General features: G+C 36.3%; 1 protein-coding gene across 3 annotated transcripts in view; it reads left to right on the top strand.

The window, feature by feature from the left end:
• The window catches only part of LOC115212855 (puratrophin-1-like), a 402,149-nt gene that overhangs the window by 332,951 nt on the left and 44,191 nt on the right, over positions 1-25,007 (top strand). For all 3 annotated transcript variants that reach the window (XM_036503619.1, XM_036503620.1, XM_036503621.1), the window contains one exon: positions 9,207-10,030. In XM_036503619.1, the coding sequence (XP_036359512.1) occupies positions 9,207-10,030 (824 nt within the window). The remainder of the gene's footprint in view (positions 1-9,206; positions 10,031-25,007) is intronic.

Genomic DNA, 25,007 nt, shown 5'->3' with positions numbered 1-25,007 from the left:
AGTGTGCATGTGTGTGTGCATATATACACATTTATATGCATGCAAGTGTGTTGTTGGTTGTATTGGTGTGTGTGTGTATGCATGTCTGTGTGAGTGTGTGTGAAAGCATTTGCATTAGCGTCTACTACATAGGCATGCATGTGTGAATGCATTTAGGGCATATTGGTATGTGTTCATAAGGCGGCGAGCTGGCAGAATCGTTAGCACGCCGGGCGAAATGCTTAGTGGTGTTTTGTCTGCCGCTACGTTCTGAGTTCAAATTCCGCCGAGGTCAATTTTACCTTTCATCCTTTTGGGGTTGATAAATTAAGTACCAGTTGCGCACTGGGGTCGATGTAATCAACTTAATCTGTGTGTCTGTCCTTGTTTGTCCCTTCTATGTTTAGCCCCTTGTGAGTAATAAAGAAATAGGTATGTGTTCACAAGTGTGCCTGTTTGCATGTGGGTTTGTCTGGAAGAGCATATAAAAGTGTGTGTGTATGCATGAACGTGTGTGTGTATGCATGAACGTGTGTGTGTATGCATGAACGTGTGAGTGAGTGTGAATGTGTGTTTTTGTTATTTATGTGTGCAGGTGTGCTAGTATGGCAGATGTGGTATTTATGTGTGTGGGTGTGATGTATGCTAGTGTAGTATATGCTTGTGAGTGTATGGGTGTGTGTGTGAGTGTGTGCGCAGATGCGTGTCTGTATATATGTTTTTGTTAACATGCTAATCTGATATTTAGGTAAGCAGGTGTGATATATTGATATATCCTAGTGTAGCTGCATGTACATATGTATGTTGGTGTGGGGGGGGGATGCACGCATACATATATTCTCTTTTACTCTTTTACTTGTTTCAATCATTTGACTGTGGCCATGCTGGAGCACCGCCTTTAGTCAAGCAAATTGACTCCAGGACTTTATAAGCCTAGTACTTATTCTATCGGTCTCTTTTGCCGAACCGACGTAAACACACAACCATCAGTTGTCAAGCGATGTTGGGGGGGACAAACACAGACACACATACATATATACGACGGGCTTCTTTCAGTTTCCGTCTACCAAATCCACTCACAAGGCTTTGGTTGGCCCCGAGGCTATAGTATAAGACATTTGCCCAAGTTGTCACGTAATGGGACTGAACCCGGAACCATGTGGTTCGTAAGCAAGCTACTTACCACACAGCCACTCCTATGCCATATATATGCATACATACATAAGCATATTTCTACTCAGCTTTCAGTTAAGTGACCCGTTAGTGTTTCCATAACAGTGCATAAAAGCCATAGTTCAACGAACTAAACCACCTATCAGTATTTCAGTGAAATTCAGACATAGTGAAAGTACTGCTTCTACTAATTGCCTTTGCCTCCGGCCGTGTGCATGTCAAGGATGTGGTGACAGAGAGAGAGATGGGGATTCACTGCTAACTTATAAGTGTGTGTGTGTGTTATTTTGGTCAAGTTACACCAGGTTCACTAACAAGTCCCACACTACACTCCTACATGTTTCAAGCAATTATGTAATCCTGAAAGTAATTTGCCAAAATATATGTATGCTTTATAAAGCATGAAATATGTATTTTTTATGTATTTTACTGATTCTATTTATGTATGTATATATACACTAGCTGAATTCAATTTGTCTCTAGTCAAAAGACGCCTGTTGTTATGTCCTGTTATTATTCTTCTTCTTGTTTTTTGCATTTATATTCGTATTATTTTTTGTTTTTTTTTGTATTTATATTCATGTAACATCGTCTGTTTTTCTGTCCTTGTTTCGTATAAATTCGATCCTTTTTCCAAGAAATCTAATGCTCTTAGCTTAGTTTTTCCTTGGGGCTGGCCAGATTGGAGCAATCTCAAGATTAATCAGCTGAAATTGCGAGGATGATCCGGTCTTGATTGAAGATTAGAGGCTTCGAATGTCCCATCCGTGTTTTTTGTGTCGTCTATTTGAATGTTTTGCGTTCTTGTCCCATTTTGTATTTTTATATATATACTATATACATACATACGTGTGTGTATGTAGGTACGTACATACATACACACACAGCGGTTCAGCAAAAGAGACCAATAGAATAAGTACTAGGCTTACAAAGAATAAGTCCTGGGGTCGATTTGCTCGACTAAAGGCAGTGCTCCAGCATGGCCACGGTCAAATGACTGTAACAAATAAAAAAAAAGAGTTAGTATAGTCCAAAAGGACAAGATGATTATAACTAGAATTATTATGAACATAGCTTTTCCTCTAATTCAGGTTCAGCCTAGGGTTAAACAGCAAAAACAACTTCCACTTTGTCAGCATTATTGTGTCTTCCATTTTTTACTTCTTTATTTATAAACTTCAGGTTTTCTTGTTACATGAAGAAATAATGAAAAAAAAATTAAACAAAGTCAAACACATCAACCCCAGTGTTTCGCTGGTACTTTATCGGCCTTGAAAGGTTGACAGGAATTTGAACTCAGAATTAAGCAATGGGCAAAATGCCTATTTCTTTACTACCCACAAGGGGCTAAACATAGAGGGGACAAACAAGTACAGACAAATGGATTAAATCGATTACATCAACCCCAGTGCGTAACTGGTACTTAATTTATCGACCCCGAAAGGATGAAAGGTAAAGTCGACCTCTGCAGAATTTGAACTCAGAACGCAGCGGCAGACGAAATACCGCTAAGCCTTTTGCCCGGCGTGCTAATGGTTCTGCCAGCTCACTAATAATAATATACTTTCTACTACCAGCACAAGGCCTGAAATTCCGGGAAATTCTGTACTTAGTGCTACTAATTTTATTGATCCTGAAAAGATGAATGATATATAGTCAATATAATGATATAGTCAATATTAGGCGGCGAGCTGGCAGAAATGTTAGCACGTCGGGCGAAATGCTTAGCAGTATTTCATCTGCCGTTACGTTGTGAGTTCAAATTCCGCCGAGGTCGACTTTGCCTTTCATCCTTTCGGGGTCGATAAATTAAGTACCAGTTAAGCACTAGGGGTCAAAATTAAACAACTTAATCCCTTTGTCTGTCCTTGTTTGTCTCCTCTGTGTTTAGCCCCTTGTTGGTAGTAAAGAAATAGGTTTTCATCTGCCACTACGTTCTGAGTTCAAATTTCGCCGAGGTCGACTTTGCCTTTCATCTTTTCGGGGTCGATAAATTAAGTACCAGTTAAGCACTGGGGTCAATGTAATCAACTTAATCTGTTTGTCTGTCCTTGTTTGTCTCCTCTATGGGTAATAAAGAAATAGGTATAGTCAACCTCGGCAGAATTTGAACCCAGAGAGTAAAGACGGACAGAATGCCGCTAAGCATTCTGCCTGGCATGCTAATGATTTTTGCCAGCTCACTGCCTTAATAATAACAATAATAATAATAATAATAACAACACCAACAATGATAATGCAGATTAAAAGTAAATAATAATAATAATGATGATGATAAGTTATGACAGTCTTGATGATGATGATGATGATTATATGAATAATCAATATGATGATATCAATAATCAATGATGATGAAAGGGTCTTTGAATTCCATCTTATTATTTGTGTTATCGTTTATTATAGTTGCCATTGCTCTGTTCATCGTTATCACTGCACGTGTTGTTGTTGTTATTGTTGCCAGCAAACAAGCAATCAAAAAAAAAAAAAACAAAAGAAAAGGGGAAGTCTGTGTTATTTTCCCTTAATTATATACTCTCAATGTTTTTAGTTCCCATTATAAACAGTCAACATTGCATTCAGCGAGAAATCAATTTTCAATAAGTACAAAATATCTGCACAGATTATCGATGAAAATCTGTCTGTGCCTCTGTGCCCCCATTCCACTCTTTTTCTCTCTCTCCCTCTCTCTCTCTCTCTCAACCCTCTTTCTTGTACTTGTGTTGTTTAACCCCAGGTTAACTTTGACTGAGCAGCAAGAACAGTGGAGGTGTAATGACCCGGTGGTTAGGGCAGCGAACTCGCAGTTGGAGGATCGCGGTTTCGATTCCCAGACCGGGCGTTGTGTGTGTTTATTGAGTGAAAACACCTAAAGCTCCACGAGGTTCCTGCAACCCCTGTTGTACTCTTTCGCTCCAACTTTCTCTCACTCTTTCTTCCTGTTTCTTGTCCCCGACTTCCTACACAACCGCTGAGCCTGGATGCGCATTCATCCATCTGTCGATGCTCTCGGTGTCTGATGTTGATCTGCTTTCTCTTCTGCGGGTCTTACGAATAGCAAAGGACCACGTTTTGGACTGCTCTTATACTACAGAGAAGACCGCTTTGCTCAACAAACAAACATACAAGCAGCAAGAACACATGCTCAAACACATCTTTCCAGGGATATTTTATAAACTAAGATGTTCACTTCCTTCCTTAGAGCTTTGTGTGTGATGTAAGGGAGATTTGGCTGCTATTTTTAGCTAGTCAAGCAATTATACAGAAGCTTTTTCAGAACTGACTTCTGTATGATCCAAGATGTTCCAGCTATTACCATTCCATTTACTTGTACATCAGCTGCTGCATTACACCATGTGCCCCTCTATTTTCAAGGCATTTGGGTGTGATTTAAGGGATATTTGGTAATTATTTCTAGCAGTAGGTGTAGGAGTGGCTGTGTGGTAAGTAGCTTGCTTACCAACCACATGGTTCCGGGTTCAGTCCCACTGCGTGGCACCTTGGGTAAGTTTTTTCTACTATAGCCTCGAGCCGACCAAAGCCTTGTGAGTGGATTTGGTAGACGGAAACTGAAGGAAGTCCATCGTGTATATGTGTATGTATGTGTGTGTATACATTTGTGTGTCTGTGTTTATCACCCCAACATCACTTGACAACCGATGCTGGTGTGTTTACGTCCCTGTAACTTAGCAGTTCAGCAAAAGAGACTGATAGAATAAGTACTAGGCTTACAAAGAATAAGTCCTGGGGTTGATTTGCTCGACTAACGGCAGTGCTCCAGCATGGCCACAGTCAAATGACTGAAACAAGTAAAAGAGAGAAAGAGAGAGAGATCTAGCAACCACATAGAGGCTCCTCTCATTGGTTTGTAGATAGTCAAGTTGTTGTTGTTATTTTTGATTTGATGTTTAGCTTCGTGTTAACTATCTACGTGTATGATCAAAGACATTCCATCCATGACGTTCCATCTATTTGTATATTAGAATCTACACTAACCAACATATCCTTCTACTTCTGCTTTCAAAACAGCAGAGCATGAATTAAGTAAGATTTGGCTGCCATTTTTGGCAACTTAAACGGGCACATGGTTGCTTCCCCCTCACCATTAGCCCATTAGATAGACAAATTAAAAGAATCAAGTTAAAAGAATACAGATGACAGGATGGCAGTTTCTACCCTACAACTGACACATGGATAAATATCCATGTCTAAACAACTGAACTCTCAATGTGAAGAGCATGGTGTAAGTAGACAGTTTACAGTGATAGTTCTCTGTTGGAATCAGCAGCAGATAGAGAATTGGCAAGTATTTCATGGACTGATTGAAATTACTCAAAGGATTTTCACCACCCTACCCTTAACTTTCATACAAAAAATAATGGTATTTTTCTTTTTTTTTTTTAATATTTTAGTCAGGAGAAAAGTGGTGAGCTGGCAGAAGCATTGGCAGCGATATTTCATCAGTCTTTACATTCTGAGTTCAAATTCCACTGAGGTTGACTTTGTCTATCATCCTTTTGGGGTCAATAAAATAAGTACCTATTTCTTTACTACAAACAAGGACAGACAAACGGATTAAGTCAATTATATCGACCCCAGTGCGAAACTAGTACTTTAGTTATTGATCCCGAAAGGATGAAAGGCAAATTCGACCTCGGCGGAATTTGAACTCAGAACGTAACGGCAGACGAAATACCGATAAGCATTTTGCCCGGCGTGCTAACGTTTCTGCCAGCTCGCCGCCTTACTGGGATCCATATAATCAACTTAACCCATCCCCTGAGGTTACTGGCCTTGTGCCAAAACATCTCAGCCAATACCAACCGGACTGGTTCTTTGTTTATCAACCCCAAAAAGATGAAAGGAAAAGTTGACCATAGCTGGATTTGACCTCAGAGAGAACTAAAACAAATCTGACTTTGTTAATTCTTTAATTTTTAAACATGTGCCAGCAGAGGTAGGAGTTCTTTGAACTTTGCCCAGCCTATTCTTATTCTCACAGCTATGTACTCAGAGCATCCATCTCTGCTACAAATTTGGTCACTTAGCTAATGGAAGCTATCTACTACCTCTAGCTTACCTACCTGGCAGTTGATGGAGTCTATTTCTGCACATTTTCGGTGTTTATTGTACTTGTGCATTTTCCACACACAAAGGCTATTTTCCCTGTTAACCTTCCTATGATATTGCTGCACTTCTTATGTGCCCATAGCTTACACCAGGGGCATCTTATGGAATTTCTACCTATGCTTTTTCTACAGATTGAGCAGAGCCATCCACCTGAAGGGATTTGTGATTTGTCTGCCTTCCTGCTTACTAAGACTTTTTTGCCTTTCATCCTTTTGTGGTCGATTAAATAAGTACCAGTTACGCACTGGGGTCGATGTAATTGACTTAATCCGTTTGTCTGTCCTTGCTTGTCCCCTCTGTGTTTAGCCCTTTGTGGGTAGTAAAGAAATAGGTTTTTGCTAAGTTAAATCTAAGGCCCTTCGATTCTAGACAATACTTCCATACCTGAAACTTCTTTCTTTTTCTTTTTCTTTTGCTGGAAGTGAGAGGGTGTAATTTGAGAGAGATTTGGTTACTATTTCTTGCAGATTGAGCAACAACATGAATGTACTTTTGTCAGTTTATTCAGCCTTTAGAGATCAACTGGAAATGAAAGATTGGCATAAACAATCTGTGGTTCAGAAAATATTTGACTTACTTACTAACTTGCTTGTTTAAGGTGTTATTACATCTTAATCAAATTCAAAAGAACAGGGACTGTGGCAGTAGTTTGTGTGTGAGAGAGAGAAAGAGGACACAGACAATTCAACATTGACAGCCTTTCATAGGTAATAGCAAAGAGAGGGAGAGGGTGGAGGAGATAGTAAGAGTGCTCAGTCTCAGACATGTAAACATGAATTTATGTCACGTATTAATCTAATTTTGAGACTCTTTCAATTGATAATGCAAGCAGAAAGATTTCCCTCTGAGGGCTTTTCTGCTGGTTGCTACTTGATATTTATGCATTTGATTTCCAGTTTGTGTAATTTTTCTGGTATACTCTTTTACTCTTTTACTTGTTTCAGTCATTTTACTGTGGCCATGCTGGAGCACCGCTTTTAGTGAAGCAAATTGACCCCAGGACTTATTCATTATAAGCATAGTACTTATTCTATCAGTCCCTTTTGCCGAACCGCTAAGTTACAGGGATGTAAACATACCACCATCGGTTGTCAAGTGATGTTGAAGGGACAAACACAGACACACAAACAAATACACACACATAATACATATATATATATACATATATATATACGACAGGCTTCTTTCAGTTTCCGTCTACCAAATCCACTCACAAGGCTTTGATCCGCCCAACACTATAGTAGAAGACACTTGCCCAAGGTGCCACGCAGTGGAACTGAACCCGGAACCATGTGGTTGGTAAGCAAGCTACTTACCACACAGCCACTCCTACGCCTGTTACTATATTTATGTTACTATATTTTAAAAATTTTATTTTATTAAAAGCTATTTGTTTAATGAATTCCAGAGAAGCAAGTTTTCTGCTAGTCAGCAAATAATATTTACATTGTTGATTCCCAGTTTGTACAATTTTCCTGATATGTTTTGTCTAACTTTCCTTTGTCGCCTATATTTGTCTCATAGCATTCAGTTGCTTAATAAATAAATTTAGAATAATAGCAAGCACTGAAAGAGAGTGTTAGAATTTATGAAGAAATCAGGTATTATGGTGACTTAACTTAGCTATGTAAAAGTAGTTTATTTCTAACCGGCTTCCATGCCAGTGGCACTTAAAGGGCACCATTCGAGCATGATCGTTACCAGCATTGCATTACTGGCACTCGAGCACCGTGCTAGTAGGGTATTAAGAGCACCATCCGAGCGTGATCATTGCCAGAGCGGCCATCTGGCCTCCATGCCGGTGGCATGTAAAAGACACCATTCGAGCATGGTAGTGAGACATGGGCTCTGAATGTAGAAGGCATGCATTGACTTGAGAAGAATGAAGCTAGTATGCTCCAGTAGATATGCAACATTAGTGTGCATTAGGGCAGGTTGATTTCCCACACTTTTGTAGTTAATGACTTTGGTGTAATTGAGATAGTGAGAGCTTAATAACTGACAAAAAAATCCATCTCCCCAGTTTTAACCATTTTTTGAGGAAACTGTTCCAAAAAACTTCAAAATACAGTATCCAAAAAATACTGCATTTTCACCATTTTCAGTCAGAAAAAAACGTTTGAAAAATCCACAAAAACGTTGCATCTTTATTGAAAATGAGTAAAAACATGTACAAACTCTATTGAGTCAAATAAAACCCAACTAAGATACCAAAATCTTCATAATTTTCACTGTAAGAGCCCTTAGAAGCAAAGGGAAGCCTCATATTACAGCTTAGGGCTTTGGCCAGAATGTGCTTGTGCCTTGATTTGAGTCCATAAACAGCGTGGGAAGCTTTGTTCTGCCTTTTTCTCTGTCCAATTTCGATTTATCAATTATTGTCTGTTTCACATGAAGGCCAGGCTTAAGCCGGTCTATAGCTCATAAGTCAAGGAGTCAAGACTTGCCTCAAGACGGGAAGAAACATCACCCATGGCATATCTGGGGGGTTTCAAAAAGCTGTAAGCTCCACTTGGGTGCCTCCCTTGGCTTGAACTCATCATTATTAAACGACTGAAATAAAAACCAAAAAAAAAATTACTGAAGAGAAAATGGGGAAGAGAGTGGGAATAGGAGACAAAAAGCAGAGATAAATTAGATTAAAACTGGATTCAGATGTAGGGGAAAAAAATTACCTCTTCTGATTCTTCTGAACTGGATCCCAAGGAAATATCTTGTGAGATATGGGGGCAAGTGTAGCCAAATCAGGCACACTTTACATGAAATATTTCACTTTCTTTCAATTAACTTGTTTATTACAGTTTTATTCTGTATTTATTTTAACCAAAGGAATATAATTTTCTAGCAATTTTTTCTTCCTTTTCTTTTTCCTTCTTATGTTCCTTCAAATTTCAGCTATTTATAACACTTTTTTCTTTTCTTTTCAGGCCTATAATTGGGCTTTGGAATCCATGAAGTTTATCGTAAACATGAAGACAGAAAATTGCTCAAGTGTGGAGAAGTTAGACAACATGATTAGAAGCATGGAACTGTTTATGCAGGACCATCCTCCAATCAGTGATGAGTTGTTTAAAGAGACTCTGCAACAGGCAAAGGAGTTACAGAATGAGAAACTCATCAGTCAATGTCAGAAGACAATAGCCCGTTGTGAAGAAGCCCAGTGTAAATTAAAGTCCCGGAAGCTGGCTTTGAAAAGGGCCAAGTCTCAACGTCAAACAAAATCTTTAGCAAATTCTGATAGTCCTTGCAACTGTATTGTGAAATCTTCAGTGACAGATCTGGATGAAAATTATTTATTACTTCCTCCAAGTCAATCAGAAAAGAAAACTGCTTCCTGGCATGCAATATGTGCCAGTCTACCAACAAGCCCCAAAATCCAACCTCGTCGTGCATCACTGCCTACAAAAGGTGAAATTGTTACCCAGATTTCTCCAATCAGCAACATGTCGTCACAAGATATGGAAGAGTACCAAGAACAATTATTTAATGATGGTTATATTACAGAGGATTTATCTCACCATGTTGTGACGTCTTTACCCAAAAGCTTAACTCTTCGTCCAGACCCAAATGACTGTGATACATCTGGCAACAAAGACAAATTGTTTTCTCGCTTGTACTCTTCCAAAAAGTCTATAACCCGAACAGTTACCGTTCCTGTAACATTATCCCACACAGTGCAAAATTACAAGTTAACCTCCTCACAAACGCTTCCTCAAGTCGACACTCCAGGCACTTTGGATAGTGTTCCAAGGTAAGATATCGAATGATTACTTTTTGTCATTCTGTATTAATTTACAGCAACGACTTTCATTATAAATTTAAGTTTGGGGAAAGCAAAATAAATGTTGTTCCTCCACTTCTCCATTTCAATGGAATTTATTTTATTTTCAGGAAAATATTTAAACTATCAAATTGTGAAATATTAAGCAAACAATTGTCTGAAATCTGTTTCATTGATAAAATAATATATGTTTAGATTTTCTGAAATATATAAAAAGACACTTTGTTGCAGGATATATTCTATATAACCAAATGGCTTAACTAATTTTTGGTGCTTTTTTTTTTATTAATTGCGAATTTATCCCTTGCTTTAAGGCAGACATTAACATCGCTGAACTAACCTAACTCTTCCATTCCCTCTTAAATTCTTGTGAAATGATGTTTTTAATGGAAAGTTGAATGCAAGGAAGTGGTCAATTGAATAGAAGACCAAAACTTGAAAATTAATCAGATAATATAACAATTTTTTTCTCTGAATATCATGATACTTTCTCCTCTGAAGTTTCTCTTCTCAACAGTCCTACTCACTCTAAAGTATCTATGTTGCTATCTTCAATATCTTTTGTTCTACGTAAGCAGTGGTTAGGTGATTGCAAAATTTTTATACATGAGTAAATTGCCTTAAGCCCTGACTGAAAAATATTGGCTTTCTCATCTTTAGGCCCTTAATTACTTCCTAGTCAAATTAACTAAATGTATAAAGATTATATCATGTGCATCACTCCACTTCCTTACTTTTATTAATGAGAATAAAATGGAACAGATTTGTAGCAAGATATTTCTCTGTTGCAATGAAAAGCAACAGCTATTGGGTCATCCCATAAATAATATAGTTTTTTCAATTGCATGAACTAAAAGTCGGAGGGGGACAAGATAAACTACCTGCATCAACTTGCTATAAAAGCAGGTAGTAATTTTACCTTGTTCTTATTCTTAGTGCAAATTTTAGAAAGTGCAGTTCGATTTTAATAGTTATTTTTTCAAAGCCATTATGGAAGTGACAAAGGAGCATATTCAGCATATGTGTTCAATAAAGGCAACAACACAATGGAAAGTGCAAGGAATATTAATCCAGTATAATGGGATCGGACAATAAGCATATCCCAGTGTCAACGGTGATTCCAGAAATTCCAAGCTGGAAACTACAGCCTAGAAGATGAGCCTTGTCCTGGAAGATCTGTAGAGCTCTACAAGTATGTCCTGCAAGCCCTGGTGGAACAAAATCCCATCATAACTATTGAGGAATTCGCAAAGAAGCTTGGGTTTGGTCATTCAACCATTCATTGATACCTGCATGCCATCAGCAGAGTCAACAAATTTGGTCAATGGGCTCCTCACAAACTTTCTGAGTCTAATTACATGCAGAGAGTAAAGGTGTTCTTCTTTGCTGTCATGTCCCACCGTTTTTGGACCAAATAGTGACTGGTGATGAGCAATGGGTTCTCTATAAAAATGTCAAGAGTTGAAGACAGTGGATAGGGAAAAGAGGAAAACAGCACCCCAGGCTAAAGAAGGGCTTCATCCACATAAGGTGTTGTTATCTGTTTGGTGGGAAATGAAAGCTTTAGTTCACTTTGAACTTTTAAACCCAAACCAAATGATAACAAGGGAGATCTATTGTGAGCAGCTTGAGCAGTTTAAGTCAGCATTAGAAGGAAAATAACCATCTTTGGTTTCAAGACGAAAGGTGTTCTTCAATCAGGATAATGCTTGGTCACATACAGCAAGGATGACATTCCAAAATCTGGGAGCAGTTTGAATGGGAAACGATGCCCCACCCACCATATTTGCTAGACATTGCTCCATCTGATTATCATTTATTTCATAGTCTTCTAAATCATTTGGGTGGAAAAAATATGAATTCTGTAGCTGAGGTCAGAACAGTACTGAAGGAGTATTTTTCGTCATGGACAATTGAATTTTGGAAGAGAGGCCTTGCAAGACTACCAGATAGATAGAAGAGCATTGTAGAAAATGAAGGAGAGTATATTTTAGATTAAAAATGAATTTTGTTTATCTCAATTTTGAAAAATAAAAGTAGTATAAAAAAAATGCATTATTTATGGGCTGACCCAATAATTCAAACCAGACCATTTAATTCAATTTATTTTCAGGAATTAATACACTGAAGCTGTCATAAAACGGCTTGTAACAATATTCCAGGCATAGATATTGAAGTTGTCCCAATACTCCAAACTCATAAATCATTGCACACATTTATGCCAACTAAATCCTTTGTTGTTGAGCCCTGCAATAATCCTGAAAAGAAAATCCATTATTAACCCTTTAGTGTTTAAACTGGCCAAATCTGGCCCAATATATTTACATATTTTATATTCAAACTGGCCATATCTAGCCTCTCACACCAAACCTACATTGGCAGTCTAAAAATAAACAATCACATCATTGAAACCTCAAAGCTATAAGGTAATGCATGATTAATTCAAAACAATTTAACAGAGTAATCTGAACACTAAAGGGTTAAAAGGTCAATGGAAAGCCATGCTTTCATCTACCACTGAATTCTCATGTTTCTTTTTTCTTTTTCTATGAGTCTCTATGAACTTTTTTAGTTTGCTTCAAGATTTCAGCATTCAAACATGTATTTATTGTTCAATGCTGTGGTAAAAATCGTACAAATATATTGAGTTGAATATTTATTTTTTTCCAAACTAAAGCAAAAATAGAAGAAGAAAAAGAAAGAAAAGCAATTATTTCCTTTAAGAATTAATTAGGTACAAGAAATTAGTAAACAATTTTTATTATAAATATTTGGTTCACTGCCCAATTATAAAGTTTATTACTTTCCTATTTGACAAGAAGCATGAAATATTTATGGATGACTATTAACAAACAGGTTTTGTTATTTTACTTTCACCAAACTACTTTATAGTTCAATTTCAAGGATTGACTGAAAGCTATTTATTTCAGTTGTTTGAATAAAGAAGAAAAAGAAGAAGGAAAAAAACAAATATACTTTCTCCATTGCCTTGAACTATATTTATCATGAGAAAATCAGATCACTGTAGTTTACTTGTATTACATCATGCTTCTGCATAGTTAGCTATTCAGTTTAATATTTAACATTTTTCAACCCAAAGTGACACTCTTCCATTGTTTTCCACGTCACCATAGATGATTGTTTATATATATATATATATATATATATATATATACAACTTGTAAACAAGGGCACAAGAAAAAAATTCTAATGCCAAATATGCCGAAAATAGATAAATCGTCAATAACCATATAATTTATCACTATAAGTACACGTCTCGAAGCAAGCCGACAGAAATTTCTAAAAGATTCTGTTATCATCATATCAGTCCCAATTTCAGAGTTAATTCGTAAGAATTTTCTCCTCATCAGCAATATATATATATATATATAATATTGTTATTCTTGCTGATGGTCTTTTTTTTGCCAATTAAGCACATGCACTATTTGATCTTCAATTTAGTTTTTATTCATATTATTTTTAGTTTATGTCTGTCATGGGACAAAGAGCCACGGATGAGGTCACAACAAAAAAAAAATAATACAAATAGAAACTAAAGTGAAGGTCAAATAAATAGTGCATTTGTTTAATTGATAAAAAAAAATGATCATCCTCACGTATAAAATTAGCTGTTTCTTCTCAAGAATCTTCTTGTCAGTGGCCGTTGCCAGCCTCGCCTGGCCCCCCGTGCCGGTGACACATAAAAGCACCATCCGTTTGTGGCCGTTTGGCACCTGTGCGGGTGGCACGTAAAAAGCACCCACTACACTCACGGAGTGGTTGGTGTTAGGAAGGGCATCCAGACGTAGAAACACTGCCAGATCTGACTGGAGCCTGATGCAGCCTTCTGGCTTCACAGACCCCAGTTGAACCGTCCAACCCATGCTAGCATGGAAAGCGGACGCTAGATGATGATGATATATATGTGTATATATATAAGATATCTTGGAATAAGAATTCCATTAATGCTATTCTTAAGAGAGACAGAGAACCGTGTGTGTGTGTGTTTGGTTGGATGGATGGATGTTTGTTTGTTTGTTTATTCATTTGTTCTATAAAGAAGGTGCTGATTTCTAAAAAGAAAAAAATACAAAACACCATTATCAGAATGTAGATAACAAAAACTGTCAGATTGTAAACTCAAGAAAATTATTGCACGTTTTTACAGTTCCTTTACAGACTGTAATTGTAACATGCAAATTTGCTGGCTGATTAATTTTTCTGAAAACCTTAGCTTATCCAGTTTGTTACTCAGGCATATACTCACAAAACCTTATTGGTGTAAATATCATCATCATCATCATCGTTTAACGTCCGCTTTCCATGCTAGCATGGGTTGGACGGTTCAACTGGGGTCTGGGAAGCCCGAAGGCTGCACCAGGCCAGTCAGATCTGGCAGTGTTTCTACAGCTGGATGCCCTTCCTAACGCCAACCACTCCGAGAGTGTAGTGGGTGATTTTATGTGCCACCGACACAGGTGCCAGACGAGGCTGGCGAAAATATGAATTTATAATCTGGGTATAGAAGCTGAAGTTCCTGAAGTTGTTATCCATAGTTATCCTCTTTCTCTTTGATTTTTCAAAAAGACATTCCCATCAGCAGGGCAGCCGACCTCTATGATGGTACATGCATTTTCGTATCTGTCCCAATGATATCATTGTTTGCATTTAAGAGAAGTTTTTATCGGAATTTTCCACCAATGTTCCTTGTGTTGGGAGTATTCTTTATATTTTTCCCATGACAATACCTCTTTTTTGATTGACATTGTATATTGTTTAGCAAGAACATCATGACATTTTGAGGTAGCTGCTAATAATTTAAGAGGTCTTCCTCAGAAATGTGCCATAATAGACATTTTGGGTTGCATCAAAAGGTATTTTGTAGCAGTCTGCTACTCTTGGATTGCAAATGCTTAGCCTTTGAAGTGATGTGATGTAATAACCACAAGTCCAAGAAGACTACACTTCATGTTAATATTAGTGTTATCTTCAAGTCTTTGGAAAACATACCCATGCATAGTTTTTTTACCAAGCACTTCACATCCAGCTGTTCTTTAACCCTTTAGCATTTAAACCGGCCATATCCAGCTGAAATGTTCTACTTGTTTTATGTTCAAATTGGCCAGATCCAGCCTCTCACACAGACCCTATAATGTCATTCTTACAAATAAACAATCGCATCATCGAAATCTTGAAGCTACATGAAAATGCATTTTTAATTCAAAACAATATGCGTTAAATAAGCATTACATTTGACAGAATGATCTGAACGCTAAAGGGTTAAGTTATGTTAGCCCAGTTGTTTTGGGGTTGTATGGAAGATCCATAAGGGAGTACTTCTTGAGGAGCTTGCTACCGACATATAGGATATAGTTCTTTGCTTTCCAACATTGAGTTTATATATTTATTTTGGCTGCTGTTGTTTGGTTGCTGTTCCTTACTGTCTGAGAGATGCAGTATGAGATATTTGGAGACTGTCCTGAATCTCAAGCCTCCGCCTCCTTCATCTTTTCCTAATGTCTATCAATACCACTGTTTCTGTGGCAGTTTCTAGTTGATGTCAGGATCCTGCAGGTTTTAATGTCTAAGGAATGGATTTCTTCCACAGAGTAGTGCAGGAACTGGTACTGGGATATTGTCTTGTTGTATGAAGAGAGATCCAACTGCCATATTTTTCTAAGTTCAGTGTAACATTCTCAGGCTTTTCCATCTTTGTTCTCAGTACTTTTGTGTGATATATTTTCATCAGTACCTAGGCATTTGTAGCATTTTTTGTGAGGAACAGGCAAGATAGAGAGACTATTAATGCACAGGTTTTGGAATCAGGGTACTGATTTTCCACATTTAATAATCAAACACAAACCTTTCTCTTGGCCAAATTCCAGCTTTATCTTTTGGCATTGTTAACATTTGTGGTATATATATCTGTAGGTCATCCACAAAGAAATTATGGGCTACATTGGTATCTCTATGAGAAGCAGATCTAGCGTTGTAGCCTTTTGACTTTTGTAACAGAAATGATAACAGAGTTAATGCCAAAATAAACAGAATCACAGAAAGACTACCACCTTGGAATATTCCCTTTGAAATAATTGGAACATTAGAGATGATCATTCCATTGACTGTTTTAAATGTGAAGATTGTTGTCTAGGGCTTTATGAGCCTCTCAGTGGCAATGGCTAGGGTAGCTGGTACTTTTGCCAAGAGCACACTTTAACAGCCACAAGTGAGGATTAGAATTGAATGCCTTCCTATAATCAAATCATATATTCGGTATGTATGTATGTATGGATGGATGGATGCTTTGTACAAAACATTGTAGATCTTTAGCTGGGCTAAAAAGTCACATTCAATCACAGCACCAATAACAGTTAAGCTTCGTGCAATGGCCATACTCGATAACGAGGGGTCAGCTACCATGTATGTATGCATGCATGCATACATGCACACACACATGCATACATACATATGTATGAAATACAAACTGTGCTGTCCAAAGTAAGGAAACACTGCAAAAACCTTGTGAACATCTAATTTGAATGTATGATTTGATTATAGGAAGGAATTCAATTTTAATCCTCACTTGTGGCTGTTAAAGTGTGCACTTGGCAAAAGTACCAGCTACCCTAGTCATTGCCATTGAGAGGTTCACAAAGAAAAGATATTTCCATTTTGAAAATAGTGGTTTTCTGATTGCAGCCCTTCCATGAAATCTGGCTTTGTGCAGCTCCCAGCGAACAGTTTTTGTGGAAACTGGATTCTCAAGGTGGTCATTAAATTGTGCAGTAATTTTGGGAGCTGTACTTTTGTGATCCTTTCTAACAATTCGCGTAAGAACCTGACAGTCCTTATCTGAAAGTTTTGGTTTTCTTCCAGAGCTGTCATTACTTTCAAGATAGTATTTCTTGATACACCAAGTATTTTGGCTGTTTTCATTACACTGGCGCCTGCCATACGAGCACCAACGATTTGACCTCTTTGAAAGTCCGATAGATCTGTCATTTGAATGAATTTTAATTAGCCTTTTCTGATGATATCTGAAAGGAAACAGCAATTTTAGCAAAACTTATTTTGCAACACTAATAATAAATCAAAAACCATAAAAATAAACAAGCTTTTGATGGTTTTATAGATAAGAGAGAGTGAGTGAGTGAGTGAACGTGTGTGTTCTCATGTATGTGTAAGTGGCACTCTCTCTCTCACTCACTCACACATGCACACAAGTCCATTTCATATACACACTCCTACATCTTTCCCTTTCTCCTCTCTTTCACTTTAAAACAAAAGTAACAGGTGATTTTCAGGATAAAAATTGTTTAAAAAAATGGTTTCTCCTCGCGTAAATTGATTACTATTGTTTGGATAGTTCCAATTAAATAAGTCCAGAAGTTAGGTTAAATATATATACACGCATAAATACTGTGAATTCCCATTCTACAAACTGGCAAACAATTCTGTGAATATGTTATCGGGTAAGGCTGGGTAGTAAGCCTGGTGTGTGTGTGTTTGTGTATATATATATATATATATGAAAGAAGGTTTGAAAATGCAATTTTAAAAGATGTTTATTTACTTGACCGGTTTCACTATTTTAGAAAATGATTGTCAAAAGTAACATGTAAAAGCTTTGTTGTGTTAGGTACTGGTTGTCACAACTTATTACAATACATATATACATTCTTTGATAATAATAAGAACATGTTAAAAACAGTTTACAAAGAAAAATCTTGGGAAAATATTAAAATGAACTTTTAAATTTTTTTATATTTTCCCAAGATTTTCCCTTGTAAACTGTTTTAACATTTTCTTATTATTATCAAAGAATGTATATATATATATTGTAATATTTTGTGACAACCAGTACCTAACACAACAAAGCTTTTACATGTCACTTTTGACAAACTTTTTCTAAAAAAGTGAAACCGGTCAAGTGAATAAACATCTTTTAAAATTGCATTTTCAAACCTTCTTTCATATATAATTCCACTTGTGCGATACCTTACAACTTCACTTTGTTATATATATATATATATTGACAAACCACATGTAACAACAAAAGAATTTGGCCTCAATGTCTTTGGAAATAGAAGACTAAATTTATTGACACAGATATGAAACTCGTACATTCAGGACTGAGTTTCTGTGCAACAATTCAATGAATGTTGCACTTCGTCAGTGAATGCCAGTTTAATGCATATTGACAGCATGCTTAACATGCAGAATTACATACTTTTTCAACAGTAATACTCCAAAGGTTTATCTATTTTGGCCTTTGTGTGTGTACATGTAGATACAGTGAATGCTAATTTATTTTTGAGTCCCTTTTGTGTACTTGATGCCATAAATATACTCTTTGTTTTTACTGAGTTCACTCCACAAAAGAAAATGTGTGTGCATATTATATGTAAGGGTATAAATATATATATTTTATATACACACACATGCATATCTTAATCCCCTTTACTTATATATATATATATATTTATTTATGTGGCCGTTGCCAGCCTCCCCTGGCATCTGTGCTGGTGGTACGTAAAAAGCACCATCCGTATGTGGTCGATGCCAGCACCACCTTGACTGGCTTCCGTGCCGGTGGCACGTAAAAAGCACTAACCGATCATGGCCAAATCCACACTGACCTTGATGTTAAACAACATATGAACTCTTTTACTTGTTTCAGTCATTAGACTGCGGCCATGCTGGAGCACCACCTTCAGTCAAGCAAATCGACCCCAGGACTTATTCTTTGTAAGCCTAGTACTTATTCTATCGGTCTCTTCTGCCGAACTCCTAAGTTATGGGGACGTAAACACACCAGCATCGGTTGTCAAGCGCTGTTGGGGGGACAAACACAAATGCACAAACACACACACAGCGCCACCTGTGGCTGATGCCAGCGCCACCTTGACTGGCTTCCATGCCGGTGGCACGTTAAAAGCACCAACCGATCGTGGCCGCTGCCAGACTCCCCTGGCTCCTGTGCCGGTGGAACGTAAAATGCACCCACTACACACACGGAGTGGTTGGCGTTAGGAAAGGCATCCAGCTGTAGAAACACTGCCAGATCAGACTGGAGCCTGGTGCAGCCTCCTGGCTTCCCAGACCCCAGTCGAACCGTCCAACCCATGCTAGCATGGAAAACGGACGTTAAACGATGATGATGATACATGTATACGACGGGCTTCTTTCAGTTTCCGTCTACCGAATCCACTCACAAGGCTTTGGTTGGCCTGAGCCTATAGTAGAAGACACTTGCCCAAGGTGCCACACAGTGGAACTGAACCCAGAACCATGTGGTTGGTAAGCAAGCTACTTACCACACAGCCACTCTTGTGCCTATAGCAAATAGGAACATTAAAAAAATAAATTATAAAAATAATAATAATTTCCAAATCGAAACCAAATGATCCTATTTGCTGTTTGCTTAGTAAGATATTCTTAAAATGTGATTTCCATCAACAAACTGCCAGGTTGTCACTCATTTGTGAAGATTCGTTAATTTTAGATCTTTTTTTAGCTGTAGAACCAAACTCTTTGGATTCGTTTTTATTTTTTTTTACAGTTCAGACATGTTAAAATAAAAAACAAAAATATCAAAAAAAAACAAAATATAGAGGTAATTTTAGAAATTAGGAGATAGCTGAGATTTACAAATGTGGCTGGTAACTAAAAGACCTTTATTTTTGTTTTGTTTTTGCAGAAGATAATATTCGTGTGTTTTTCTTCATTTCGTTTTATTTTCGTTTTCTTTACCTTTCCAACTTTTAATTATTTATTTATTTATTATCCAAGCATTTTATGTTGTTGTTGCTGTTATTATTTGGTTCTTTTCCTTCTCATCCTATCCACATGCCCATATTTCTGTTGCTAAGAGCCCTCGTACCATTGAGAAAATGCTGATTAAATAGTTTAGTTCTTCTCATACACAGAGACACACACAACACAGACACATGCAAATATATTCTCGTGTGTGTGTTCATACTTATAGATTGACTAAATAACGTTTATTTATTTGGGGTTTTTTTAAGCCATTGCTCGAAGCTTGTTATCTAGTTTTGTCAGCCAGGCTTACTACTTAATTACTTATCACTAAGTGTTTTTTGCATTCAGAAATGCATATTTATTAGTTGGCCCCGTTTTTTTTTTCTCATTATAAACATACATATTTGAAATTTATCATTATTATTATTATTTTTCTTATTTTATAAAACGTATGTATGTTAAATTACTAGGGTTGATATAATCAGCAGTTTCCTCCCCTAAAAATATAAGGCTTTGTCCCTATGTAAGGAATCAGAATTATTGTGAAGATGGTAGAATTCAAAGTGTATCAGGAAAAATGCTTTCTTGCATTTCTTCTAGCACTTTACAATATAAGTTCAAGTTTCACTATGTTCAACTTCACCTAAAATACAAGTCAAGGACTGGGCTTGATGACTAACCCCTCCCCTCAAAATTGTTGGTCTTGTGCATGAATTACAAACCATTATTATTGTTAAGGATAAAGGGGCTCTCTACCCCCCCCTTTTTGACCAGGCTCCCGTGGCTTTTATGGGTTTTTCCACGAGTAACCTTTCGAAGCGCCTCCCCCTATTAAGGGAGTTTTGATTGTTACTTACACTTCGTTGTTATCCTGCTTTTGTACACGGACCTTTTTTCAAATGGACAAAACCCTTTGTAACTTTCGTCCTGTGTTTTGTCCCTTTATGTTTTAATTGATTTTTGTTAGTCCTTGTGGCCAATAAACAAATTAATTATTATTATTATTATTGAGTGAGAGAGCAGTGTATGCCATCAAAGTGACACTGAGGTACAAATATACGAAACCCAGTATACCTATCATGACAACACCCATCTGATACGGGTACACCAGGCACATGCGCCACATGTGCGCAACATGGTGATCTTGTACCAAGGTTAACAGTGCATGACCTTGCAGGTGGGGCCCAGTAAGAACTCTCTTCAGATTGAGTAGCACATCCCTCTCAAAAGGTCCCTGAATAAGGTCTATTTAAGGATGTTGAATGAAACACCCATGCTTCCAGAAGTGAATTAGCCAAACCCCAAAGAATTCCTCTCAACACATGGCTATGATGCTCCCCTACTACTTCTGCTCATGATCAGAGATGCACATATCATCAGCCACTAAGGTTAAGGTGAAACAAATCTGTGGTATTCAGCAGAATATTTGCTGTAGCCCATCTTCTATATACTAAGACAAAACAATGTACATGATAGCACTTCTAATCAGGTAGGATGAGAAGCCATGAGAGCCACTACCTGGTACTGCATCAGAGCATTTATTATTATTATTATTAAGACGAAGAGCGTGATTTGATAAGATATTTTATTAGTTGAATGATATTTCAACAGTACGTCTGTCTTTGTCAAGTTGAAAATAAGAAGTTATAAAAATTCAAAATTACAGAAATTTAAACATAAAGTATGAATGAGAGCAACCAGTGTCCTCACGTTGATGGAATGACATCATCAGTTTTTAAGTTACAATTTTATAACAGCCAAAACAAAAAAGACAGAAAAAATAGAAAAAAGAAAACAACAGAAAAAAGGAAAGAAAAAGAGAGAAAGAAGAATATTTAATCAAACAGTTTTGTATAAATTTGATGATATTCTCCTGTCATCTTATTCATTCCTCCAGGGCGTGATGTTAATAACCTGCAAACATATTTCTTCTCATACATTCTGAGAAGTGAAATTGAAGCAGATTCAGAATATTTTCTGAGAATATGCACTTTCAAGTCTTCTTCAAAATTGCAGCCGCTTGAAATGAAATGTTCTGCAAGTTCTGTCGAACTACTGTTATTGTGCCTGATGTCAAATCTGTGCCCATTAAACCTTTTGTTTAATTGTTCTGTTGTACAACCAACATAAATTAAATTGTGTTTCGTGCATTCTGCAGCATACACCAAATGGGAATCTTTACATGTTCCACCTTCTGTATAAATCATAACATTTCTGTTATGATTCCTGATGGAATTCACTTCACTCATGCTGTTGCACAATGAACAGGGCTATTCTTTAAAGTACAACGTGCAGATTCTCCAATGTTCATTTTCTTGGAGTCAGATATAAAGGTCAATAATTCCCTTATATTCTTATTCCGTCTAAAGGCTACAATAAGCAGCTGAGGAAATATCTGTTTAAAACGAGGATATTTTTTTGCCACATGCTCGACAGGTTAAGGTCAAACAATTAACAAGCAAATCTGTGGTATTGAGCAGAATACTTGCTGTAGCCCATCTTTTACTATTTTTATTATCATTATTATTAGGGTTGTGAGCTGGCAGAACTGTTAGCACACTAGGCAAAATACTCAGTGAAATTTTGTCCATCTTTATGTTCTCAGTTCAAATTTCACCAAAGTCAACTTTGACTTTCATTTTTGGGGGTCAATAAAATAAGTACCAGTTAAGTACTGGGGTCAATGTAATCAACTTACCCACTCCCCCGAAATTGCTGGCCTTGTGCAAAAGGTAACACCATTATTATTGTTGTTTTTGTTGTTGTTAACAGCAGCGATTTGGAATAATTATTAAAGCAGTAAACAAAACTGTATTACTGTATTTTACTGTAACACTTTATATTCTGGGTTCAAATTGCACCGAGGTCAGTTTTGAATTTCATCTTTCTAAATTAATTACTAATTAAGTTTTGAAGTCATTTTAAATGACTAAACCCCTCACTCCAAATTTCTAGCTTGTTCCTCCATGCAAATCCTGCATGGAAAAACAGGCACAATAATGGTGGTACCGTCTGCTTTATTTCTTTTCCTATGAAAATTTCTTTTAATTTTGTTCCAAGCATCTGGTTAAAAGAGCAAAGTAAATTTACTGTATTTTCCTTTATTTTCAAAATTAATTAACAAGGATGTGTTTCAGTAGAAATATGGTAAGAAATGGGTTAATGATGGGTACCCTATAAATCTTGACCCACTTCTCAGGCTGGTTGTTGGGTCATTTTCCTAAACCCATACTTCAGAATATTGTTCAAACAAGAAGCTTATAGCTGGTGTTGGGTAGTTTGCTTTGCTTCAGATCTAGTAAGCTGGATGACTAATTCACTACTCACCTAACATCTGAAGAATGCTAGAATGTAATGACATGTGCATATATATATATATATATATATATATATATATATATATATACACACATATATATATAATTATTTGAGGGAATATAAATCCAAACTTACAGGGAAAAAAATTCAATTTAGGCATACTAAATCAAATTTCACACAATATAATATATATATATATATATATATATATATATATATAAAATTAGAAAAAAAACCACCTTTTATCAATTCAAAATGAAGAATTAAATTACACCATCTAGAAAATTACATATAATAGAAATATTAAAATTAAAATAACAATAAAATATCAATGATTAAGTAAATTGCAAAAAAAATATAATAAAAACATATATAAATGATAAAAACCAATTATATACGTTTTTATTATTTTTTTTGCAATTTACTTAATCATTGATATTTTATTGTTATTTTAATTTTAATATTTCTATTATATGTAATTTTCTAGATGGTGTAATTTAATTCTTCATTTTGAATTGATAAAAGGTGGGTTTTTTTCTAATATTATATATATATATATATATATATATATATATATATATATATATATATATACTTTATTTAAAGCAGCAGAAAATTCAACAAAATCTGTTACTCTGAGTTTCTCGTTGCCGTTCATCAGACAGTTTTTGCTAGAAAACTGTCTGATGAACTAGCAAAAACTGTCTGATGAACTTCAACGAGAAACTCAGAGTAACAGATTTTGTTGAATTTTCTGCTGCTTTAAATAAATCATATTACTCTACCACTGGTATTTGAGTACTCTTTTTTCCACCTTGTTTCACATTTATGTGTTTACTCCGGTATATATATATATATATATATATATATATATATATATATTAGGTGAATAATGCATACTTTCACATGTGTTTCTAAATATCTTTTCATTCGTAAACAGATGGTGTTAAAGGCTGCTGTTTATTAACTGGTTAATTAATACAATTGAATAACCTGCGTTACTTATTAATGCAGCTGAAATGATTAATTTTAAAGAGCAACACGTTTTATATTTGTTCGGCTATTTCTGTTTACATCATACAATTTTACTCTCTCTCTCTCTCTCTCTCTCTCTCTCCATTCTGTTTTCCTTTTCTCTCTCTCTCTCTCTCACCATTCTGTTTTCCTTTTCTCTCTCTCTCTCCATTCTGTTTTCCTTTTCCCTCTCTCTCTCTCTCTCACCATTCTGTTTTCCTTTTCTCTCTGTCTCTCTCTCACCATTCTGTTTTCCTTTTCTCTCTCTTTCTCCATTCTGTTTTCCTTCTCTCTCTCTCTCTCTCACTCTCTCTCTCTCTCCATTCTGTTTTCCTTTTCTCTCTCTCTCTCTCTCTCTCTCTCCCTACTCTTATTCCTTCTCTCTCTCTTTCCCTACCATCTCATTTGCTCTCACTTGGTTGTTAATGTTTTTTTTATATATTAGGTTTGGAAAGTTTCAAATAACTGAGGAATAAATAAGAAAAAGCTGAAGTTCTGTTCAGTAAACATTATTAATGTCAACAAAATAGCAATAAACTTCAAACTGTTTAAATAGAAAGAAAAATAAAGGATAAAAATAGCAAAATCTTTTTCACTTAGATGTCAACCAATTTTTGACTTGCTGCTCTTTCTCACTTTTTCTCTTTATGTATGTATGTGTGTGTGTATGTATGTATGTATATGTGTGTGTGTGTGTATATATGTGTGTGTGTATGTATGTATGTATGTATGTATGTATGTATGTATGTACGTGTGTGTGTGTGTGTGTATGTATGTATGTATGTATGCATCTGTGTATGTATGTATGTATGTATGCATCTGTGTATGTATGTATGTATGCATCTGTGTATGT

The sequence above is a fragment of the Octopus sinensis genome, linkage group LG6 (genome assembly GCF_006345805.1).
Source record: "Octopus sinensis linkage group LG6, ASM634580v1, whole genome shotgun sequence".
Lineage (NCBI taxonomy): Eukaryota > Metazoa > Mollusca > Cephalopoda > Octopoda > Octopodidae > Octopus > Octopus sinensis.
The sequence above is the reverse complement of the archived record's forward strand: the minus strand, read 5'-3'. Positions and strand labels throughout refer to the sequence as shown.